Source organism: Anoplophora glabripennis, unplaced genomic scaffold (genome assembly GCF_000390285.2).
Source record: "Anoplophora glabripennis isolate ALB-LARVAE unplaced genomic scaffold, Agla_2.0 scaffold17, whole genome shotgun sequence".
NCBI lineage: Eukaryota > Metazoa > Arthropoda > Insecta > Coleoptera > Cerambycidae > Anoplophora > Anoplophora glabripennis.
Genome location: NW_019416231.1, coordinates 1681655 through 1705242, shown reverse-complemented (window position 1 = coordinate 1705242; position 23588 = coordinate 1681655). Strand labels below are relative to the sequence as shown.

The 23588-nt window shown below is 35.8% G+C and overlaps 2 protein-coding genes, 1 long non-coding RNA gene and 1 other non-coding gene across 4 annotated transcripts in view; 1 reads left to right on the top strand and 3 right to left on the bottom strand.

Moving 5' to 3' along the window:
• LOC108917846 (protein neuralized) overlaps positions 1 to 3513 on the bottom strand; it is a 78996-nt gene extending 75483 nt beyond the window's left edge. The window contains exon 1 of the mRNA XM_018724630.1: positions 3266 to 3513. Within this exon, the coding sequence (XP_018580146.1) occupies positions 3266 to 3293 (28 nt within the window). The 5' untranslated portion in view covers positions 3294 to 3513. The remainder of the gene's footprint in view (positions 1 to 3265) is intronic.
• A 632-nt stretch (positions 3514 to 4145) lies between these two features.
• Positions 4146 to 23588, bottom strand: part of LOC108917850 (protein slit) — a 362966-nt gene continuing 343523 nt past the window's right edge. The window contains exons 6-31 of the mRNA XM_018724635.2: positions 22383 to 22454; positions 15629 to 15700; positions 14287 to 14522; positions 13975 to 14119; positions 13293 to 13364; positions 13161 to 13232; positions 13029 to 13100; positions 12888 to 12959; positions 12340 to 12411; positions 12126 to 12283; positions 10946 to 11096; positions 10745 to 10891; positions 10546 to 10689; positions 10328 to 10491; positions 9514 to 9718; positions 9316 to 9459; positions 9193 to 9264; positions 8977 to 9140; positions 8705 to 8921; positions 8333 to 8642; positions 8068 to 8275; positions 7770 to 8004; positions 7250 to 7473; positions 6922 to 7197; positions 6225 to 6364; positions 4146 to 6009 (exon numbers count right to left, since the gene is read on the bottom strand). Of these exons, the coding sequence (XP_018580151.1) occupies positions 5923 to 6009; positions 6225 to 6364; positions 6922 to 7197; positions 7250 to 7473; positions 7770 to 8004; positions 8068 to 8275; positions 8333 to 8642; positions 8705 to 8921; positions 8977 to 9140; positions 9193 to 9264; positions 9316 to 9459; positions 9514 to 9718; positions 10328 to 10491; positions 10546 to 10689; positions 10745 to 10891; positions 10946 to 11096; positions 12126 to 12283; positions 12340 to 12411; positions 12888 to 12959; positions 13029 to 13100; positions 13161 to 13232; positions 13293 to 13364; positions 13975 to 14119; positions 14287 to 14522; positions 15629 to 15700; positions 22383 to 22454 (3931 nt within the window). The 3' untranslated portion in view covers positions 4146 to 5922. The remainder of the gene's footprint in view (positions 6010 to 6224; positions 6365 to 6921; positions 7198 to 7249; positions 7474 to 7769; positions 8005 to 8067; positions 8276 to 8332; positions 8643 to 8704; positions 8922 to 8976; positions 9141 to 9192; positions 9265 to 9315; positions 9460 to 9513; positions 9719 to 10327; positions 10492 to 10545; positions 10690 to 10744; positions 10892 to 10945; positions 11097 to 12125; positions 12284 to 12339; positions 12412 to 12887; positions 12960 to 13028; positions 13101 to 13160; positions 13233 to 13292; positions 13365 to 13974; positions 14120 to 14286; positions 14523 to 15628; positions 15701 to 22382; positions 22455 to 23588) is intronic.
• LOC108917851 overlaps positions 6291 to 23588 on the top strand; it is a 124795-nt gene continuing 107497 nt past the window's right edge. Inside the window, exons 1-2 of the long non-coding RNA XR_001964814.1 lie at positions 6291 to 6383; positions 22395 to 22573. This is a non-coding gene — a long non-coding RNA (uncharacterized LOC108917851). The remainder of the gene's footprint in view (positions 6384 to 22394; positions 22574 to 23588) is intronic.
• LOC111691898 lies at positions 13635 to 13766 on the bottom strand. Its single transcript, XR_002763082.1, has one exon. It is a non-coding gene; the product is annotated as a U11 spliceosomal RNA (small nuclear RNA).

The following is a 23588-nucleotide window of genomic DNA, read 5'->3' as shown; positions in this document are numbered from 1 at the left end:
TTGGGCAGATGGTCGCAGTTGCCAATGGACTGGCAGGTTATTGAACTTTTTGCGGGTTGCGTATTTTTCTTTGTGGGAGAACTCGCTATTAATTCGCGAGCGGGTACGTAGTCCGTCTGTCACATCCGTCACATACAAAAAAAAATATTTAACGCTGACATAAATAAAACAAATGAAGGGCGGAAGGAACAGTTCTAAAAAATGTTCTTGATATTTATCTTCAACAATATAAAATTAGATATTAACAATGTAATATGTGTTGTCGTACGAGATGAGAGTCAATGAGTGAACTGTAGAAAATCGCTATACTTTCGAATTTCCAACCGAAGTGGTCTAAAGAGCAGAACGACAGCTTCCCAGCTCTCTGGCACGACGAACGACAACCAGGCGACGAGAAACGACCAGAGGACTGAAATTTTACGCAACTTGCGAATTCTCCAGCCAACCCACTCTTATTAACTCGAGTTAAGTATTTTTCTGTGCTATGATTTATGTTTCAAAGGGAATAAATGCAATTAATTCAGTACTTAGTATTTTAATTTCTTTTGGACACGCGGTAGTTTGGTGCGTTCAGAGATCACTATTCCGTTGAAATTATCAAAACAAAATTCTTGAGAAGCGCCGTCATATCGCCGCTTATCTTTTCCCAATTAATTAATTTGTTTATTTAGATATTGCGATTAAAAAAAATCGATTTGCAATAGAGATACATTTACCCGGGCACTATTTCGGCTTCTGTTAATTCAATTTATAACTATTACCCTTCACTGGCTACTAACAAATAATAATAATATCAACTAATAAATAATAATACAACATACCCCGCCAAGCAATGCTCTGCACTGCACTGGCAAAGCAGAAAAGCTAAGTGAACCCGTGTACCACACAAAAAAAATATTTACGACCTAGTGGACCAATACAGGTTTGCTTTGATGACTACTACATCAGGCGGACTATTTTACCAATACCGGACTCGCCGAATTGCTATTCGAGTATAAATTACGAGACACTTCATGGTCAAAGCATAGGAAGAAATTTCAGGCGAAGTGCATACGATTCTGTGCTTTAAGATTTACGGGTTCCAATTGACATCGTAACAACTATAACATACTATGCGAAAATTAGATCAGCCAATTTGTATATTCCCGTTTTACCTGGTGATATCGATTCCAAAACTCTTAAACACATCCCGCGATTGTATCTGCTGTCTTTTGTTCAACTGGACGGTTTAATACAGAGGCTGGGTCTGTGTTTTTAACGACGAAGCTAGGCTATCCGGAGTAAATAAAGGATTATAAAAAAATAAACACTTTCGTTTGATGGGTTTTATCTAGCTTGCACGAACAGGGCTTATTTATATTGAAGCAGGCGGCTTAACGACAGTCGGATATAATAACTCCAGGTGGTTGAAGTTTGGCAATAATTTGGTAAAAATCTACCTGCCTCGACGAAAACTAAATCAACCCACAAAGTAAACTGAAAACATATTCGATGTTCATTAATAAACTGGGCTCGTGAATGAAACAACGTACGTGATACATCTTTTTTTTATATGAATTTACTTTCATAGATTCCACGCGAATAAAGTTAGACCGTAACTAATTCATTTTCTACTATGAAGTAGAGTAATGTTAGGAACTGTTTAAAAAAAAATAAATAAATTGAAAACATACACCTAACAGTAAAGTGTATAAAATAATGCCAGCAACATGTTATGAAAAATGTCATAATAAAACATGTACTATTTACATTCCGTGCATCTACTAAAAGCTAATGGTTACACTGAAATGGGTACCTCGATGGACGGTGACTATTGTAAATTGATTACAAAATACGGCCTACTTTCCGCAACATTTCATACCAAAGAACCATTTTTGATTTGTGTTAATACTCTACTAATAATGTTAAACGTCAAACTTATTTGTTTTCAAAGCCTTCTCAGTCAAAAAACTTAAATCGTTGGTATTTTGAAAATTTTATATTTTCCGCAAATCTACACAAAAAATAATAAGTACTTAAAGCATCGTTCTGTCTCGGTGAACCAGGACTACCGGACCGCGAACAATGCCCTTAAAATGCACATATTTTAAAGTCAAAAAAATAACTAGGTGGGACACGCTCGCGTTTGGCAATTAAGTCCATATAGTTACCCTTATTAAGAACAATGAGCTCGCTGACACGTCTGCAACAATAAAAATTAACAACCGTCATTGCGAGGATGAAAAAGCGTCCGTGAAGTTTCCGGTTATAATTATGAAATCCATTCTTCTACAACGTGCGGCAACAAGCTCACGGCTTTCACCGTTTTGTTGGTGAAACCACCGCATCCTGTTGTGGGCGAAGCTTTAATAGCTCGTAAGGGTACTTACTTTAAAATTATTCATCTAGTTGCTGGACAATAGCCCGTTGCAAGCATTGAAAACAAAAAACTCGCTTTACAAGGCCTACACGACATAATTTAAATAATTAGGGCACAATACAAGTTAATTGAATTAATTTTATTTACTTTGAAGAGATCTCTATAAATTCGTATTATTTATATACGTACAATATGAGAAATCTAAATCTGGAAAAAATTACATCAATCATTACCTCAATTAGCGCTAATCTACCGACGACTTAACAAAACCTATTACAGATAAATATGTAATGTCAAAGTAAACATTGGTTTAAACTTTGTGGGTTTTAGATAATTTCAAATACAAACTTTTGAGTCCCATAATTAAACGAATATAAATAAATCTTCCAGGCAACGTTTCAAATTGGTAATAACGAAAAACGCTAATGACGTGTCCTGAGACGTGGTTAGAATTTGAGGAGGATTATTATACAAATGATTTTTTTGTCTGTCTATATAAATAATTCTATTGTAGTACTCTCGGTCCCCCAGTCCAATTAAATTAAATTGTTTCCCTTCACTAGATCCAAGGCAGCAATGAGAACAAGTTTTTTAAAGCCTATAAATAAAAATAAGATACTTTGTTTATTTGATACTCGCCAGACAATAATGTTATATAATAACATACAATTAGTTATAAAATTTGCATTTATTATTTTTCTGAAAGGTGCCAACTTTGACCTTTGAAGCGCCCGCTTAACGACATCAATTAAGGAATAAAAAACAACACATTATCAATCAATTTGTTGATAAACAAAATAAACGGAGCGCCTGGGAATAGGCCTAACCTCACATAAATCACATCACAATTCTGAGGAAACATGAGGAGGGACCGCGCTGCATGCAAAATTATTTAATCAGACTCACTTTGTATTCCGCTGGTGGTTTGTCCCATTCTAAATTCGAATAAAAACTTTGCGTTAACAGAATTTGTTTTTTACCACACTGGTTTATTTTTAACAGTCATACTATCACATTTACTCAAATAACATCACACGAAACTACACGACAGTTAGAGCCTGGCCATCGAAAATAAAGAAAAGCACTTTTATACACACGGACACGATAAAAAACTTGTTAAAATTGTTTTGCGAAAACTGATTTGACAGATAGACAATGAAACAAGCACGAAGTTGGCCGATTATCACAGCTGACGACATGACAACTGGTGGAAGGTGGACGATTGCACAAAACGAAATATCCCTAAGCACGGAGTAAAAACGTTTGTCAGTTCAGGAAATGCAAGGGCTGGAACAGTAGCTATCTTTGTTTTTGTTCAATTTTATTGGTTGGAGTGCTACTGTCACATTTCAGCCAATGATATTACAACGTTTTTATAAAACCATGAAATTTATTAATTTTAAAATCGTGCAATCATGGCAGTGGCATTTCTTTTGTTTTTTTTAGTTGCTTTTATGTTTGTGTTTTACATAAAGTTTAGCTTCGGGTTGAAAGAAGGTAATTCATAAAACATAATCATTGTGCTACATTTTAAAAGTTGAAATATTTGAGGATACAAAGTTTTGTGGGATATGATCACATATAGGTAATGCCTTTGATTTATATACTAAAGTTTGTTTGTTGAAAAGCCGGTCAAAGTAGAGAATGGAGTTATAGTTATTGATTAATTGTTTACATATTGGGAGTAAAGGTTGTAGAGGAAATATCAATTAAACAATAAGCTTACGATAAATTCAATATATTTTATACACAAGTTTGGATATAAATTACAATTATTAGGCATAAATTAAAGTTTGATCTGTGATAAAAAAAAGTCGTGTATACTTTTAATATTATCGGAATATTTTATTTAGAAAGCAAGTCTCTGAACAACCGAGTTACATCAAATGAACCTCCTTAGAAACTAAATATATAATTTACAATCTTTTAAAAATTTATTCTTACACCCACCTATTAAAATCTTTCAAAATAAATTATTTCAAAACTAACACGTTTTCTTTTCTGAGCTCGGAGTATAAGAATGTATTTATATGTCCTTAAACTAGCAGTGTGCAGGGCGAATGAAAATCACTTGATGAATAATGGTAACGATATTTAAAATTAATTCCAATAAATTATATCATTAATAAATACTTGCGCGATTTCAATCGCCCAGCACACGTATATACAATTATAAAATGTTTTACTCTATACTTAATTGTAGTGATGTTACTGATCGTATAAATGAAATATGTTCATGTTACGTAAACATTAATACTGAGTGGTCCGGAAAAACTGGTCGGCCTACCCGCAATACTCCACTACTTTTTTGTTTTAGTTACGAAAGTATTTTGAAATATTTATTCGCTTTCGTTACAAATTTCTCTCCATAAGTTTGATTTCGAATATTAAAGCAGAATTTTCCCGTTTTTATTAATAAAACTTTACATTTCTTCATAGCAAGTCATCCTTTAACGAACGTTGTGAAGTATCGAGGGTAGGGAGGAGCTTTCGGGACTACCCGTAGAACGTTTGTGTTTCACACGATAAACTATCCTAAAATTTTAACCTTGTTTTTGTGTAAGACCAAGGATAAACGCCGCTATTCACAATTCTAACATTATCAGGGTTATTTTTAATATTACAGTCAGTTCCGGGGTTTTATTTGTCATATTTTGGGTTTCCTGTTCGATCGAAATCATAGGGGCAGGCAAAAAACCCAAACGTAAACACATCGTGACAAAATAATACTATTTAGGCTCGAGATACATGTCGAACATGCGAATATATTTCTATAATTTCTCTAGGCATGCAATTCTGACAGATGTATAAATATTAATATATAAATATTCATTGTATAATAAATATGTTCGTAATCAAGCGCACCGGGTCGTTCCGTAGGTGAAACCGTTACAATCGCGGAAGAAAATCGAAATATACATACAAAATCGTCTATGTCTATTTAAGTATCATTTATAAATCGTTTAATTCAAATTTTTGAAATTTAATACAAAAATAATCTTTTTTTAACGAAGTGTTACGCCGCTTTATACCGGTTCCACCTGCCACACCGAGCCGTCGATATGCAAACGATTCAAACATACCTTGTCGCCTATAAAATTCAAGAACTCTACGAAAACCCTGCGTTACCACCACTGCATCTGCTCTACGTGAACGTGCATCCTCTGCTTGATCCACAGTACCGCGAGGTAAACAAATGAGGTGATGGTAACAAAGTACAGAAACGCCGACAAAATACATCCCGAGCCGTGCTCGGACGAATCCTTAGCGTACCTAGCCGCCTTACTGTTCTCCACGGGGTTGTCGTAGCTCTGCACGACCAGCCCGTCGTAGTTGCCGTGGGCGCTCTGGGGATCAGTCTGTTGCAAGTCGTTGGCGTTGCGTTTCTCGCCTTCCACGAAAAAGGTGAGCTTGTAGGGTTGGCTGGTGGACGCCGGTCTGGAGTCGAGTTGTTGGGTCATTGGGGCGTGTCGGGGGGCGAGTAGGTCAGTCTCGCTGGCGTTGAGGTGCGCAATCTCTTCGGGGGACTGCGTGTTAGAATTGTGAGTAGCGGCGTGTGTCAGTCAGTAGCATTTCTTCGTGCAGGCGCACTTGCGCACGATGTCTATGTCTTTGGTGTACCTCGTGCCGTCGTTGCATATCAGCCTCACCTGCAACACGCGATAATTTTGTTGTCTAACCAGTAATTTTCTTTGGAAAAAATTTCATTACACAATTTTTCTACGAATCTCTATTTATTCCTTTCGGTTTTTAAGATATTCTACCCAAATTTTTTTTAAACAGTTCTATTTTTTATAATTTAGAACGCAACTTCATTTTTTGTTTCTTGAAATTACAGATTCAATGAATAAACTGAATGTCTTACCTTCCGTCGTTTGCTTTTCCTGGCGTGGCAGCAGCTCGATCCGCAGCCCCCAACGCACCTTGCTATCTTTAGGGGCTTTCTCGATCTGCAACCGTTTTCCGAATAGTGTTCTCGAAATTGCTCTTTCCTACAAGTAGGCGCTGCAAAAAATGCAATTAGGTAAGTACCTATTAATATTTTAACGTACAAAGCTGTCGCTTTAAAGTTAAATAAATCTTATTTTAAAATGTCTAAATATTTGGTGTAGTAAGTGATTTTAGTTGAAAACTCATTCATATACTTTGGGCAAGGTAGAGGCCTTGAAAAAGAAAAAAATAATAGTTGGGAATAATGTATAATAAAACTCTCCATATTTTTTTATTTAAAAATGTGTCAGGTCACTCTCTGTCAGTAGGTCAAAAGCAATGCAGTAAATATTGAAATTAAAGTTTACCAAAGTCGGCCAATCAATTAGAGAAATGTAACAGTCTAATTTGGCAATTTTTTTTTTTCATTTCATTACGTCGAAAATCGGTAAAAGTAAAAAAGTATTCTCCCTGTTCGAGTCTCGAATCGGATACTTACAAAAACGAAAGAAAGCTCTCTTTACGCCCAGAGTCCATTTACAACAATCAGTCACCTCGAAGCTTAAGCTAGAGCATGCTTAGTAGAAGAAAGTTAGTACCGTGAGGCCCGTCATACTTACACTCTTCCTCACCTTGCTCGCAGTACTTTCCCCTATACCCAGGCCTGCATTTACAAATGTACTCGCCGTTACGTGTCGGCACGCACTTACTGTCATGTCTGCAGTGGTTACCCAGGCACGGGTCGGGCGGACTAGCCGGCTCGCCGACCATTTCGTCCATCTCGTCCTCCTGTTCCTCGTCGTCGCGGTCCGACTCTACCATCCCGCAGCCGGGCTGGACTTTCAGTTGGGTCTTGGCGTTGCCGAAGTCCACCGGTTTGTGGTTTATCCACACCTCCTTCATACAACCTTGAAAAAAAAAAAATACGTACGTTTTGCCTATCGGACGTTCAAAGCTTACCGTGAAAACTGGTTAAATTCCTCAGGTGCCACTGGGTGAAGGCTTGTTCTCCGGGTTCCGGTGGTATGCCGCCGAGGTACATCGGCGTGCTTAGCCGTAAGTAGTCCTTTGATCCCTCGTTGATGATGCTTCGTGCCAGGCCTCTGTCGACCCGCAGCGTGAAGTTCTTTTTTATGGCTAAGAGCTCGACGAAGTGGTACAGACCGTCGGAAACCATTTCGAAACTGAAAATTCGACACCAGATTACTTTTCGTTGTAAAGAAACTTGTAATTTGCCGCTTTTTGACAAGTGGCATCGTAAATTACAAATTTCTTTGCAACAAAAAGTAATTTGAGTTTCAATCCAAGTCCATTTGATTGAAAATCTACTTTAAAATGGGGGAAAGTATGTTATTCGTGCATTAATTCATATTTAGACAAACCATGCAATAAAGTTATGTCATCGTCTTAAAAAACGTCCCGGTTAAACTTATTCGTTTCATTCAACGTAAAAAGTTGCGTTTTTGAAATTTCATCTTACCTGTACATCGTTGAAACCGGGTAGTTTCCGACATCGTAGCTAACCCTAATTCTCCCATTAAAAAGCTCTACCGCCAAATGCTCTTGATGTCCGTCGTACATCAGAACTCCGTTTTCTTGAGTCGTGGCGAACACTATAGTTACGTTTGCTTCGGGTTTCGTTCTGAGGGGTTCTAGTTCCACGTAAGACGTGTTGTGGACGAAACTAAGACTCGTCAAGTATTCACAACGTTTCCCTTAAAATTAAAAATAAAATTACAATTAGTTTGTGTAAAATGTTGACCTATTAGTGCATTTACCCGAATATCCAGGTGCACATTTACACAAATAATCGTTGGAACCCGACGGTTGAAAACACACGCCGTGCACGCAATCGTGGTGTTGACAGGGAGAAGTCTGGGGGTACATCATAGCCACCAAAGGCGTTATTTCGCAGAATTTACCGCTATAATCACCGGCACACTTGCAGATGTAGTCATTCACTCCGTCTACGCATGTCGCGCCGTTCTGTAAACAAATCGGAAAGAAACATACAATTTTGTCGTTTAAAGATCGTATTTTTACCTGACACATGTGGTTCTCGCAGTCGTCTATGTTCATGGAGCAGTTCTCGCCCTTAAAACCAGGTAGACACTCGCAAGTGTAATAAGTATCGTGATCAACGCAACGAGCGTTATTTTTACAAGGGTTATATTGTTCAGTACAAAAGGGAATTTTCTTCTCGCAATAGTCTCCCATAAACCCAGCCGGGCATTTGCACTGGTACGAGTCCACCAGGTCCACGCAGGTGGCGTTGTTCTCGCACTTGTTGTTCAGGCAGTCGTCGATGTTGTGCTCGCACCGCAGGCCCGTAAACCCGGCTTGGCAGTGACAACTGAAATAAGGTTCGATAAAAGTATACAAGGCAAGCAAAACCGCAGAAAACCCTGTTTTTACCTGAAGCGTCCCTCTTCCAATACTTTGCACGTTCCCATATTTCTACAAGGGTTCCCGTAACAAGCGTCTATCATAAACTCGCAGTTTTTCCCGTGATAACCCGGCGCACATTTACATTCGTAGTCTCGTTCCGGTAAGTTGACGCATTTCCCGTTATTCTTGCAAGGGAACGTGTAGCAAGCGTCACACTTTGCTAAGATTTCGTTACTGATCTTCTCTGTAATAAAAACGAATTATTGTACGTCAAATATATGTATCACTAGTCGTTTCACCTTTGCATTGAAATGCTGAAGAAGGCGTTGACAGTATAGACTTATCCTTCATATTAGACGGTTCTGCGCAGTGAGCGATGCCAGGCTCGACGTAGTCCACTTTTACCCAGTCGGAAAGCCACCGTAACGAGCAGTCGCAGTACAGAGGATTAGAACCTAGAGCTCTGAAAAAAAACTTACAAAGATCCGTTTTAATTTTCATTTTAGAGGACTTACATGTGGCTTATGGATTTTAAGTTAGCGAAAGTACCTTCCGGTATCAGAGAAATTTGGTTGCCGTGCAGAGACCTAAAAAAATTGCGTTACAAAGTATTTTGTTAAAACTTTTACGATTCTTACAGTATCCTCAAAGACTTTAGTCCTTGCAATGAATCCCTTTGAACGCACTGTAACTTATTGTAGCTTATTATCAAAGTGGACAATTTCGATAAATTGGCAAACGTGTTGTTCGACAACATCCCTATCTGGTTATTACTCAAGTCCCTGAAACGAAACGAAGTTAAAACCGTTTCCTCCCTAAAATAATCATCGTCTTACAATCGTGTTAGAGACTTTAGGTGCGTTACTCTATCGGCTTGAATTCTATCGATGCTGTTGAAATCTAGGTATAGTTCGGAAGTTTCGGGAGGTATACCACGAGGTATCTCCTTGAGGTTTGCCCTGGAACATCTAACGACGGTCCCAGTACACGAACACATAGGTGGGCAGTAGTTCTCTCCCAAGCACCCTTGATCGTTATCACCTAAGAAAGAATTATTTGGGGTGTTGAGAGGATTGAAGAATTGTTTTCATATAGAACTCGCAAAAATAGATAATTTACACCAAAAATCACCTATAAAAGTTGTAAAATAACATAAACGATTTTCTTGTGTCCGTTTTTTAGACTGTGGCTCACATTTACAGAAACACTAAACTTGTAGACATGTTTTTTATTTGCGGGGAGTGGTGACAAAGTGCAGCTGTGACATCTCGTTCATACTCAGAAACATTTTCATTAAGAAATCTTCCGATACTGTGAGGAATGTTAACAAGAACATGTGGAAAGGCCTGTATGCCAGAAATGGTTGAAATTAAGGAAAAAATTCTAGACAATGTCAAAAACGGGCCGAATGGCAGGTAAAAGTTGTTTCAGTTTTCTACAAAGCGTTCTACCTAAATCAATTGAAGATGTACTTTTACATATGAGACAGTTTGGTTTCTGGATAGGCGGATATGGGTAATGGACCAATTTCTTGGTCCGCTCGCTGCCCAGACCTAAATCCCCGTGATTTTTGGCAAAACTATCTATTTTTACGAGTTCTACACCCTGGCAAAGAGATGCCTTGATATAGTTTGTTAATCTCATGCTTACTGGTACATTTAAACTCGTTCTTAGGGAGTTCCCTTATAAGAACGTCCTTAACTCGGTCTGGACCCGCGCACCTAGGGGGGGAGCCACTTAGGCCTTTGTTTTTCAACCAGTCGGAAAACCAAGCCAAGTGGCAGTTGCACATGAACGGATTTTGCATTAAATTGCTGCAATACGCAAAAATTAATCGACGTTAATAAGAGAAACATCGTAATACTCACAGGGTATGCAGGGATTGCAAAAAATCGAAAGAACCTGGCATGACGCACGTTATGTGGTTGTTGTTCAGCGACAAAACCTTCAGGTGGTGTAGGCCGAGAAACATTTTATTGTGAATTTCCAACAGCTTATTCTCCGAGATCAACCTGAAATTTCATAAAAATAACCCTTTAACAACTATCGGGTGCAGTACTAACTCACAGTTCCGATATCCTAGACGCTCCTTCGAACGAGTTCTCCTCGATGCCCGTGATCTGATTCCTTCTCAAATCCAACTTCATCAGGTTAGGTAATCTTCCAAAGAGGCCGTCCGATTTTATCCGACCCAGTTCGTTGTCGTGTAAGAGACTGGAAACAACGAGAAAATGTCGGGATTTCGTTAAGAACGCACAAAAAACTTACAGTTCCGTTGTATACAATGGTATGTCTCTGGGTATTTCCTTAAAACCACGGCCGGAACAGTCCACGATCGTACCATCGCATGAACACCCGGACGGGCAAGCGTTGTCGATGAGGCACTCGCCAGCGTATCGCGTCCTGAATTCTTCTTGACCTACCATTATCGTACGGTAAATTTTTTCGTTGTAAGCGCTTTACGTAAACGTAGAACCAAGTGAAAGCGTAACAACTATTTTTTTATATATTACATCATAATCAACTAATTGTTGAATGTGTGATCTATTTTCGGATGCGAGTTGGGCAAAACAAAGTTATTTTTAACGTTACATGAAAATGAGGTGAAATTTAACGGAAACAAATTAAAAACGGCAGTATCTACAAATGTTGAAGATGTTTTTTTTACGATTATCATTAATAAAGACTTTAGATTTATAAAATCAGTGAAATATTAAGAATATCTTAATTATCAGTAACAAATAACAGTTTTTCTGTTCGATCAATTTATTGCTGCTTTCAAATAACACTTTTTTTTAGTGTATATTCCAAATCTCGATAATACAGGACGTTTTGAATATAAAAGAGAATGCCGTGAAAAAGTGTTCAAAAACACTTCGTTTTCAAAAACAGAGTTGAATTTGGAAAACAAGTTATACTTTTTTAAATATCTCTGAAGACTTTTGATGTAAGAGTCATGAAAGTTGAGCTAATTATATTTAATTAAAGATAAAACTCCTTTGAATTCGGATATGAATGCTTGTATTGATTGTTAGTCATTCGCATTAAAAACTACAGAAATTTAATGGTACTGAGTAATTTGGAAATACCATCGCTGTCTGTAGAGATCAAAGAATTTAGCAGCAATAAATACGTTAAATATCTTCAGAGATATCTTAGAAAAATAATTTTTTTTTTAGATTTCAATATCCTGTATTTCCGGATATTTATTTATGTGAGTTTTTTTCTATTTTGACCACCCAAATTCAAAATTTTGAATTCCTAAAACATCCCGTAAAGCGTGAATTATTTTTCATATCCGTCGTTTAAAAGTAACCAAACCGACAAACAGAACAACTGCAGACACTGCCTCATAAAAAGCGACAACAATCAGCACTATTAAAAAAACAATGAATGTTAAATGAAACACCATTACCACCGATCTAAGTGGGAAGGTGCTTACCCTTACATTTGAACTTTTCGTCTTTCAACGCCTCGATCTTCCGTCTCTGCATGCGTTTCGGGGTTTCACATCTCGCCCCGGAAGTTTCTATGGGGTTCCGGTGGAGGTATTCGGCGAGCCATTTGAGGTTGCAGTCGCAGATGAACGGGTTCCTGGCTAGATGGCTAGAAAATAGAGGGTCGAGGGAAGACGTTCGGAAAAAAAAACAGAGTTTACTTACAGCGTTTGGATGCTGCGTAAGGAGTCGAAGCTGCCGTTTGCCAGCGATTGGATGTTATTGTCGTAGAGAGACCTGCGAAGATAAAGGGATTGAAAGCGAACGGCAGCGAGGCAAAGTTGGTGTATATTCGTTTTTTAATTAGTGGAATCATTTTTTAAGTACTGAAAATGGTTCCAAAAAAAAAATATTGTCTTTCACAATAAATTAAAACTTGTTTGTTCGAAACGCTGAATCTGTCAATGATTTAAACAAAGTGTTGATCGTTTTTGGTAGACGTATGCGAGTTTTTGTACAACGCGCTCAAAATGCAAATGCGGAACATCACTCCTCATTACTGGTAAACATTTAATGCTTAATTGTATGTCCCTTTCACAAAACCAGTTAATAAGTACAATCTACATATCCCTCCGACCAATAAGACCAAATTAAACTGTCAAAGCGTCAAGACAAGCCAACTATCTCCCGGGTATTATATTTATTTACCCGCGACTTGCATAAATTACGAAATTTACATACGTTCGCTTAATTAAGTCATTATTTATACTTACAGCAGGCTCAGACTATGTAAATCCCGGAAAGTGTCTTTTCTGATGCAAGATATCTCGTTGGCGTTAAGCAACCTGCAATAAATATCAGTTTTGTAACAGAGTTGCGTAATTGTACGATCGTTAGCGTTAGGGGGTACTCACAGAAGCTGAAGCGAGACTAGGCCTTGGAATACCCCTGCTGGCAGGTCCTTTATTTTATTTCCATACAATACCCTGTAAAAACGTGTTAACGATTTCTATTTCTTATTTACATGGTATTTTTAATAAACTTACAGTGACGTTAGAGCTTTGAGGCCTTGGAACGCGTCCGAGGCAATTTTGGAGATTTTGTTGTTGCTCAAGTCGCTAGAATAATAAAGAATGTAATTAATAGAATTGTTTCGAGGCGGGAGGGTGGGTACTTACATCCTTCGTAGGCGTTTGTGTGCTACAAAAGCTTTCGTTGGTATTTCCACGATTTCGTTCTGCTCTAAACGTCTGCAAAAAGTATTCTTTTTTAGTTTTATTAGGCATGTAATATTGGTTAAAAATCTTGAAGTCCCTTTGATATCTATTATAAATTTTTTTGATATACTCTAACATGATAAATTTTTAAGAAACATCGATTTTTTAAAAAAATTCCAAACGTACACCGATCACCCCCTGTATATGTTTTTCTGGGTGTCCATAATTTTAGAACCACCAAAAATAAAATAGTACTGGGGTGTCTGAAACATATCAAATGGTTCTTTGTTTAATTAACTTAGAGGGGGCGTCTCCGAAACTGTGCCAAGAAACAGCCCCAACAGTTGCAAAAATTACGTGCTGGGTATGTCTTGATTCCCATACCCCACGGATTCAATTGAATCCGCGTGCTATCCAGTAACAAGCACCCTTTTTATGTTACCTAAACCGCCCCCGTAGAACTCTAAGGAAATCGTTAACCTTATACCGGCGACATGAAATACCGCCATCTAGCGGAACCGCCACGAAGCATACTTTACCTTGGAAGGGAACTTATCAATTCCCCCACACATTAAAAAGATATATAAATACGCATTTTGTTACAACAATTATTATGTAACAGATGAATTCTAAAGCGACTTACAGTTCGGTGGTTCCTTCTGGCAAATGGTCGGGAACTTTAGTGAGAGCCTTTTCGCGACAATCGACTATGCCGTCAGCGCATCTGCACGGGTGCGGGCATTGGGGTTCGCTGACGCATTCCCCGTTAATAGCTCGTTCCGCCAAACCTAAAAACATACTTTGATATTTAAGACGAATATTTTAAGTTACAAAAAATAATCCCGGTTATATTATTGCCCTCAGACCAAATTACTGCTGTCCCAATCGACCACGTGTTGCCGTGTATTGTGGGTTGCATAAACAACAGCATTGCGGAACAATATTAAAGACTTACCAGAACATTTGAACTCGTGGTCCTGCAGATCGGCCAAGCTCTGTCCCTTCAGGTGGTTGGGCGAGTGGCATCTGGTGTACTGCGCCAGCCTGGGGGAGTGCCGCAGGTACCTGGCCAGCCAGGACAGTTGACAGTCGCAGTGCAACAGATTGTCGCTCAATCGCAGCGTGCGTAGTCTGAACATGTTGCTGAACATGTCCTTACCGATCCACGTGAGGTTGTTGTTGTTCAGGGTCCTGTAAATCGCGGAAAAGTGCGTAAAAATTGCGGTACAAGCTCGATTCCTCGTCGAGTTGGTCTTGAAATGTATTCGTGTGTTTCTGGTGTGGGAAAATCATGGGAGACCGTGTGAATGTGAGCTTTCCCGTGGTCTTCTTTGATTGATTTCAAAAAATTTCATGATATATAAAGACATTCTCTGATATTATCAAATCTTATAAAATTGCTTCATAATTAAAGGTTTTTAAGGTTACTTCTCAATTTATTTTAAATATTTTTATTTTGAATTTCTCCAATTTTCAAATTTTTTCCAAATATGTTTAGTTTTTTCCAATTTTGCGTTATTTTTTCCCACTGTTAAATCTCTTCTTCGGACAACTAGAACTCGGAAGACGGTCAAAATTGGTCTGTATACGTGCAAATACGCAAAACGACAAGTCTCATTTAAACTGTACTGACATTCTTTATACATTAACACCATATCTACTAGTTCTTGATCAGAAAACATTATTTTATATGTCGGCTAAGTAATGCTGCAACACGCAACGCATGTGCACAAGATGCACAAGGCCGGCTTACGTTCATGGTGAATTTTCTTAATTAATTTCCTCGAAAACAGAAGCGTTTAGTTTAGACCATCACATGATTAATAAAAGTTAATCATTTTCGTGTACTTATTTCAGAAACTCCGTGTATAATTAAATTTTATTTAAGCCTTACTATTTAGTATAAATATTATTATGTTGCCACACATTTCTTGTGGATATTTACACTATATTTGCTAATCTGGCCCTTGAAATATCAGAATTAGTCAGCACTGTGAAATTTCTCCTGTCCGTACGTATCTATCCGACATGTCTACCTGTTGCTGCCTCTGGCTGAATCAATAAGGGGATATCCCCTACGCCAGAGCTTACACAGGTAACATTAGCGCGGTATTATCGCGAAGTTGTAATACAGTCACGTATGGTGTTACCCTGACGCTGCTAATCCAGATATTAAAGTTTCGAGAGAGGAAAATGGCTGCAATTAGGGCAACTCAACGCAAATTGTTAAACGTCTTGTTGGGAAAAGTGAAATTTCGTATATTGGACTTACGACTTCAATTTTATTTTATACTTACAAAACTTCCAAGTCTTTCATAGTCCTGAGGGCGTTATCGTCTATACAAGTTATCCTATTATTGTCGAGGTGCCTGGAAAATGATTCAATATTAATTCAGAAGAGATAAAAACCTTTCTCGTGATTATTTTTATTTATTGTTTGTTTCGTCCTGAATACGACCCTGGGTTTGATTCGTAATAATGAAAACGAATGGACGGAATTTCAAAAGCAAAACCGAAGCCGACAAGCTTTAATGCATACATTAGCAAACAAGCAATTTAAAATATATTGCAGGAAGTTAACGGATATATAATTACAGTATAATATCGAGCTTGCCCTTGAATTTCCGTCATTATTATTTACATATTCGAATCAGTACAGGGAGATAAATATGTTTTAGGTAACTGCACACATACAAGTATTACAGAATAAATACGACAGATTCTGTCACATATTTACGTTTGCACCAGTGGCGGCTCGTCGTATGAAGCAACCGAGGCCGGAGCTCACTGTAAAATTTGGCTCTCACACCGTATTACATTTTTCAAAAATCAAAATAACAGTATAAAATAATTGTTTGAATATCGAATCGCCGTTTCCATCGGCACGGCATTGGATACTTTTAGTCCCCGCCACAGCGAGGCCAGAATTCCTTTGCTTGTAGACGCGTCACGCGTCACACTTGCCTATAATATACTACAGTTCCCCCTCCAAGCGAGGCGGTTAAAATAACGTGATTTATGATGAAACTGAGGCCGGCTCAAAGCTGCTTATAGTTTCAGTGTTTCTGTTCGCGGTTAATGCACGCGTCGCATAGTACGCGGATAGTGTCTGATGTCAGTGTGAGGGATAGTACAAAGGCTTTAAGGGTAAGGACAAGACAGGTATTAAGTTAAAGTAAATAAAAAACAACTTCCTTACCACAAAATAAAGTAAGAGTAAATTTAAGTAATTAATAGGTACTTATTATATTATCTAATACCTACATAGGTTGCTAATAATGAATCTATCTCACAATATTGTTTCATCTCTTGAAATATATTTTTCAAGACGTAATGATGTATGCTACTGCTTTAAACACATTAAAATCACTAGTCAANAATATATTGCAGGAAGTTAACGGATATATAATTACAGTATAATATCGAGCTTGCCCTTGAATTTCCGTCATTATTATTTACATATTCGAATCAGTACAGGGAGATAAATATGTTTTAGGTAACTGCACACATACAAGTATTACAGAATAAATACGACAGATTCTGTCACATATTTACGTTTGCAGCAGTGGCGGCTCGTCGTATGAAGCAACTGAGGCCGGGCTCTCACACCGTATATTTTAGAACCTACTATTCTACTATTAACCTAAATAAACAAATAGGTAAAACTAATTTCGAATTACCTATTACATTTATCAAAAATCAAAATAACAGTATAAAATAATTGTTTGAATATCGAATATCTCGTCGGTCGCCTTTTCCATTGGCGCGCATTGGATACTGTTACTCTCCACTAGTCCCCACCACAGTGAGGCCAGAATTCCTTTGCTTGTAGACGCGTCACACTTGCCTACAATATGCTACAGTTCCCCCTCCATGCGAGGCGGTTAAAATAACGTGATTATAACAGGGAACTGAGGTCGGCTCAAAGCTGCTTATAGTTTCAATGTTTCTGTTCGCGGTTAATTCACGCGTCGCATAGTACGCGGATAGTGTCTGATGTCAATGTGAGGTATAGTACAAAGGCTTTAAGGATAATGACAAGGCAGGTATTAATTTAAAATAAATAAAAAACAACTTCCTTACAACAAAACAAAGTAAGACTAAATTTAAGTAATTTAATAGGTACTTATTATATTATCTAATACCTACATAGGTAGCTAATAATGAAAACATCTCATAATATTGTTTTATCTCTTGAAATACATTTTTCAAGACGTAATGACGTATGCTACTACTTTAAACAAATTAAAATCACTAGTCAAAGAATTTCTGAATCAAGAAACGAAGAAAAATTTAAAAATATTTTTAATTATGTGAAAAATATTACTGGACTACCAAGTAAACGGGGCAAAAGTTGCGACGAATTAGAAATATTTTCGAAAGATACATATTTCCTCTTATATTTAAATTTTTTTGCTTTAATCGATTCTTCAAAATTTCTCGAATATACAAACAAATTTCCCAAAAATCATTTGAATGTTTATTATAAATGTATCCAAACGTTTTTGAAATAGATAGACGAACAATTTCGTAATTTAGAGTACAAAAAACGAACGCTGGCGGCGTTGTTTTATATGTACATTAGGATGGCCAAAAAAAAAACGATTTTTTGTGAAAATATGTTAGTTTATCATGTTTTAAGAGCCCCCTCAAAAAATTAGCTCAAAAAAGATCAAAAATTGATTTTTTTTTAAATTTTTTTTTCTCTTTATTTTATCATTTTCTAGGTTTAAAAATATCTCGATTCTGAAAATTTCAAATCGATATTTTAATTTCTAAAGGTCACTCATAATTATTTTAATTTTCAAAGTAGTGTTCCTGTTTTCGAACGACCTCTAAAAAATAAATATCACCGAACTATTTTTTTTTATTGAATTTGATAAACAAAAGAATAGAAATAAATCACACTTAAATTTTAAAAAATTAAAAAATTATAAATATTTGATACAGTACGGTAGTAAATTTTGCCTCGAGAAATTTTTTAAGTGTCTCGTGAATTATATCTATTCTTTTGTTCATCAAATTCAATAAAAAAAATTATTAGTTCGTTGATATTTATTTTGAGAGGTCGCTCGAAAACATTTTCTTTTAAAGTTAAAATAGTTATGAGTGACCTTTAGAAATTAAAATACCGATTTGAAATTTTCAGAATCGAGATATTTTTCAACCTAAAAATGATAAAATAACGGGAAAAAAAAATAAATTTTTGACGATTTTGGAAATTTTTAAATCTTGGGCGACCTCTAAAAAAATTTTTTTGAGCTGATTTCTTTGAGGGGGCTCTTAAAACATGATAAACTAACATATTTTCCACAAGAGACACGAAAAAAAAATAATCGTTTTTTTTTTGGGCCACCCTAATGTATTCGTACATAGATAAGTTGGCTGACTACCTCATGNCGACCCTGGGTTTGATTCGTAATAATGAAAACGAATGGACGGAATTTCAAAAGCAAAACCGAAGCCGACAAGCTTTAATGCATACATTAGCAAACAAGCAATTTAAAATATATTGCAGGAAGTTAACGGATATATAATTACAGTATAATATCGAGCTTGCCCTTGAATTTCCGTCATTATTATTTACATATTCGAATCAGTACAGGGAGATAAATATGTTTTAGGTAACTGCACACATACAAGTATTACAGAATAAATACGACAGATTCTGTCACATATTTACGTTTGCACCAGTGGCGGCTCGTCGTATGAAGCAACCGAGGCCGGAGCTCACTGTAAAATTTGGCTCTCACACCGTATTACATTTTTCAAAAATCAAAATAACAGTATAAAATAATTGTTTGAATATCGAATCGCCGTTTCCATCGGCACGGCATTGGATACTTTTAGTCCCCGCCACAGCGAGGCCAGAATTCCTTTGCTTGTAGACGCGTCACGCGTCACACTTGCCTATAATATACTACAGTTCCCCCTCCAAGCGAGGCGGTTAAAATAACGTGATTTATGATGAAACTGAGGCCGGCTCAAAGCTGCTTATAGTTTCAGTGTTTCTGTTCGCGGTTAATGCACGCGTCGCATAGTACGCGGATAGTGTCTGATGTCAGTGTGAGGGATAGTACAAAGGCTTTAAGGGTAAGGACAAGACAGGTATTAAGTTAAAGTAAATAAAAAACAACTTCCTTACCACAAAATAAAGTAAGAGTAAATTTAAGTAATTAATAGGTACTTATTATATTATCTAATACCTACATAGGTTGCTAATAATGAATCTATCTCACAATATTGTTTCATCTCTTGAAATATATTTTTCAAGACGTAATGATGTATGCTACTGCTTTAAACACATTAAAATCACTAGTCAAAGAATATCTGAATTAAGAAACCAAGAAACATTTCAAAGTATTTTTAATTATGCGAAAAATATTACTGAACCAAGTAATGGGCCAAAATTCATAGGTAGATTCCTCAAGCAAAAATATTGCGATTTAGCCGAACTTACCTTAGTCCAAAAGTTGATAGTTACAGAGATACAGGTTGTTAAATGTAAAATATTTTTTCAGTTTTTTTTCATTTATTCCTTAACAAATGCAAATATCCTCATAAAATTTTGGAGTTTGGAGTTCTTTGGGTAGAGGCTTTGAAATCTGTTCACATTTTGGTTAATGTTCATAGAGGGCGCTAGCTGCAGTAGATTGAATGTGTGGAATATAATATTCTTAATTATTAGGTAAATATTAGGGTGGCCCAAAAAAAACGAATATTTTTTTTTCGTGTCTCTTGTGAAACTGTTAGTTTATCATGTTTTAAAAGCCCCTCTCAAAAAATCAGATCAAAAAAATTTTATCAGGCTTTTAAAAATATCCAAATTCGTCAAAAATTGAATTTTTATTTTCTTAATTTTTTTTCTCGTTATTTTATCATTTTATAGGTTGAAAATAATCCCGATAATTTCAAATCAATATTTTAATTTCTAAAAGTCAAATTATTTTAACTTTAAAAATAGTGTACTTACCTAAAATGTTTTCGAGCGACCTCTAAAAATAAATATCAACGAACTAATAATTTTTTTTATTGAATTTGATGAACAAAAGAATAGAAATAAATTACGAGACACCTAAAAAATTTCTCGAGGCTACTACCGCACTGTATCAAATATTTATAATTTTTAAAATTTTTAAAATTTAAGTGTCTCGTGATTTATTTCTATTCTTTTGTCTATCAAATTCAATAAAAAAACATTATTAGTTCGTTGATATTATTTATTTCTAGAGGTCGCTCGAAAACATAGGTACCTACACTTAAAAAATCAACTTTTGACGATTTTGGAAATTTCTAAAATTCTCGACCTCTAAAAATTTTTTTTGAGCTGATTTTTTGAGGGCTCTTAAAACATGATAAACTAACACATTCTCACAAGAAACACGAAAAAAAAATACGTTTTTTTTTGGGCCACCCTAGTAAATATATCACTTTGTTTGTTTTCTGTTACTTAATTTTACTGTAAATATAATTTTTAGGGTTCTTATATTATAATTAATAATATAATTTTTTAATTTACGGTTATAGTANAGCCCACTCAAAAAATCAGCTCAAAAAATAATTTTTTAGAGGTCGTTCAATGTTTTTAAAAATATCCAAAATAATAAAAAATTACATTTTTTTTTCTTAAATTTTTTTCTCGTTATTTTATCATTTTCTAGGTTGAAAAAAATACCGATTCTGAAAATTTCAAATCGATATTTTAATTTCTAAAGGTCAAATTATTTTAACTTTAAAAATAGTGTACCTAAAATGTTTTCGAGCGACCTCTAAAAATAAATATCAACGAACTAATAATTTTTTTTTATTGAATTTGTTGAACAAAAGAATAGAAATAAATCACGGGACACTTAAAAAATTTCTCGAGGCAAAATTTACTACCGCACTGTGAGTATCAAATATTTAATAATTTTTTAATTTTTTTAAATTTAAGTGTGATTTATTTCTATTCTTTTGTCCATCAAATTCAATAAAAAAAATTATTAGTCCGTTGATATTATTTATTTTTAGAGATCGCTTGAAAACATAGCTACACTGCTTTGAAAGTTAAAATAATTATGAATGGCCTTTAGAAATTAAAATATCGATTTGAAATTTTCAGAATCGAGATTTTTTCCAACCTAGAAATTGATAAAATAACGAGAAAAAAAAATTTAAAAAAATTCCAATTTTTGACGATTTTGGAAATTTTTAAAAATCTTGAGCGACCTCTAAAAATTTTTTTTTGAGCTGATTTTTTTGAGGGGCTCTTAAAACATGATAAACTAACATATTGTCACAAGACACGAAAAAAAAATTTGTTTTTTTTGGGCCACCCTAGTAAATACATACATAACTTTGTTTTCTGTTACTTAATTTTACTGTAAATATAATTTTTAGGGTTCTGATATTATAATTAATAATATAATTTTTTAATTTACGGTTATAGTAAGGCTATTGGCAAAGATCTCCATAATAAAAAATGACTTGGAAATTTATTCCTATTTATTATTTGAGAGCGGATTAATAAAATATCCAAATAGTTGCGTATTATTTTTATAAAATCTGAATGAAAATCCTGTTCGTGAACATCGGTTTTTCTATAATATTGTAAATGCAACTAAAAATTTCCAGATGTATTTAGTCGTATGACTTTGAAAATTTAAAAATTTTTGCCTGCTTCGCTTTTTTTCTCTTTCATGACCACCTAGTAAAAAAACCACGGACCTCGCCATTTCACAATGTCACGAGCCGCCACTGGTTCGCACGTGCATTTCCTGTTCGTGCAAATGTTAACTGTATTCCAATTTCATTTGGTCATAAAAAGAGGAAGATATTTGTTCCTTTTACGTGTCTAGAGGAGAAGTATTTGCAAGTGTTGCGTTGATTGCCGACATGCTAATCTATACAGAGGCACCAACCAATTTTGATGAGAATAAGTGGCCAAACTTTATTTTTCTCGCTTGTTAATACATCACCTCTAGGAACGACTGGTAGTAATAGGAAAATTCCTGTCAGAAAGAAAATTACAGTAGTTTACTATTATTTTCTCTCCGATCCCTGTTGACTTACAAATTTTTTAAGGCCGATACGCCCCGAAGCGTCTTCCTGCCGATGACGGAGATCAAGTTGTGGCTGAGGTCCCTGGAACGACAGAAAATAACATTCAGAACCGTTTCGCTCCAATCAGATAAACTGGAGGGACGACAGGAGATGAGCTGCGTCCCCGTCAAATGAAAGAATTGTTAATTAGGCGGACTGAGGTATGTTTAATTAAAATTTTTAAGCATAAATTTACATGGATTAATGTTACAAATTGGTATTTAATTTATTTGTCATGGTTCGTTGGTTTTTATGGATGCTGCGGTTATGTTACTTTTTAATGGGTCGATTTAATTTTTTTTTTTGTGAAAGGTACACCAAGTCGAGTCCAACGGAATTAGTATTCGGGAAGCGTTGGTTGTAATGAACGACATTTTAAACGTTAGATAATTTTTTCATTCCTAAATAAATCTGCTTCAAAATATATAAAACTTGTTTTATATTTCAGCGTGTTAAAAAAAAGATCGTAAACATCTGAATTAGGGCCCATTTCTAGTGGTGCGTTGATTTCGATGCAAAATGTAATCAGATCGCTGTGTTAACCCTTTGTACTAGTTCCGTTGGACATCTGCAAACCCACTACCCTCTACATACAGCATACATGACGTCGATACAACATATATAGTCCAGACGGTATCTGTTTCAAAGAGTCCATATTTGGGTGAATCGTGTATCCACGGAGATTTTTGGCATTTTGGCTTTCAAATATCACTAGAAATGAAAAAAACGTGGGCTTAACTTTTGGCGGTACAATATGTTAAAAAAATTCGAAAAATGTCATATTTTTCTTCCTATTTAATTATTAGAGAGCGGACAATGTGTGTCTTCAACCCGAAGAATAGGTCAAATTTTGGTAGAGATGTGTACGCGTTCAAAAATGTATTGTGTATAAACTATGCAAAATATAATTATTATGTATAGCAAATATATCGTATTATCCTCGCGAAGATTTGTACCCTTTATTTAAAATCCATAAATCATGTGAACAGGTTAAATAACGAGAAAATAATTAAGTTAATTTAGTTCTAAAGAAATGAAATGACACTCGCGCCCATCTCTAGTCCATCCGTCGACATCGGTTGCGTTTATCGAATTCCTATTGGTCAGAATTCAAACTGCAGCCCTGTTATGAATGGAGCGTGAGTTGGACTATTCTATCATGTGCGTCGCCTGAGG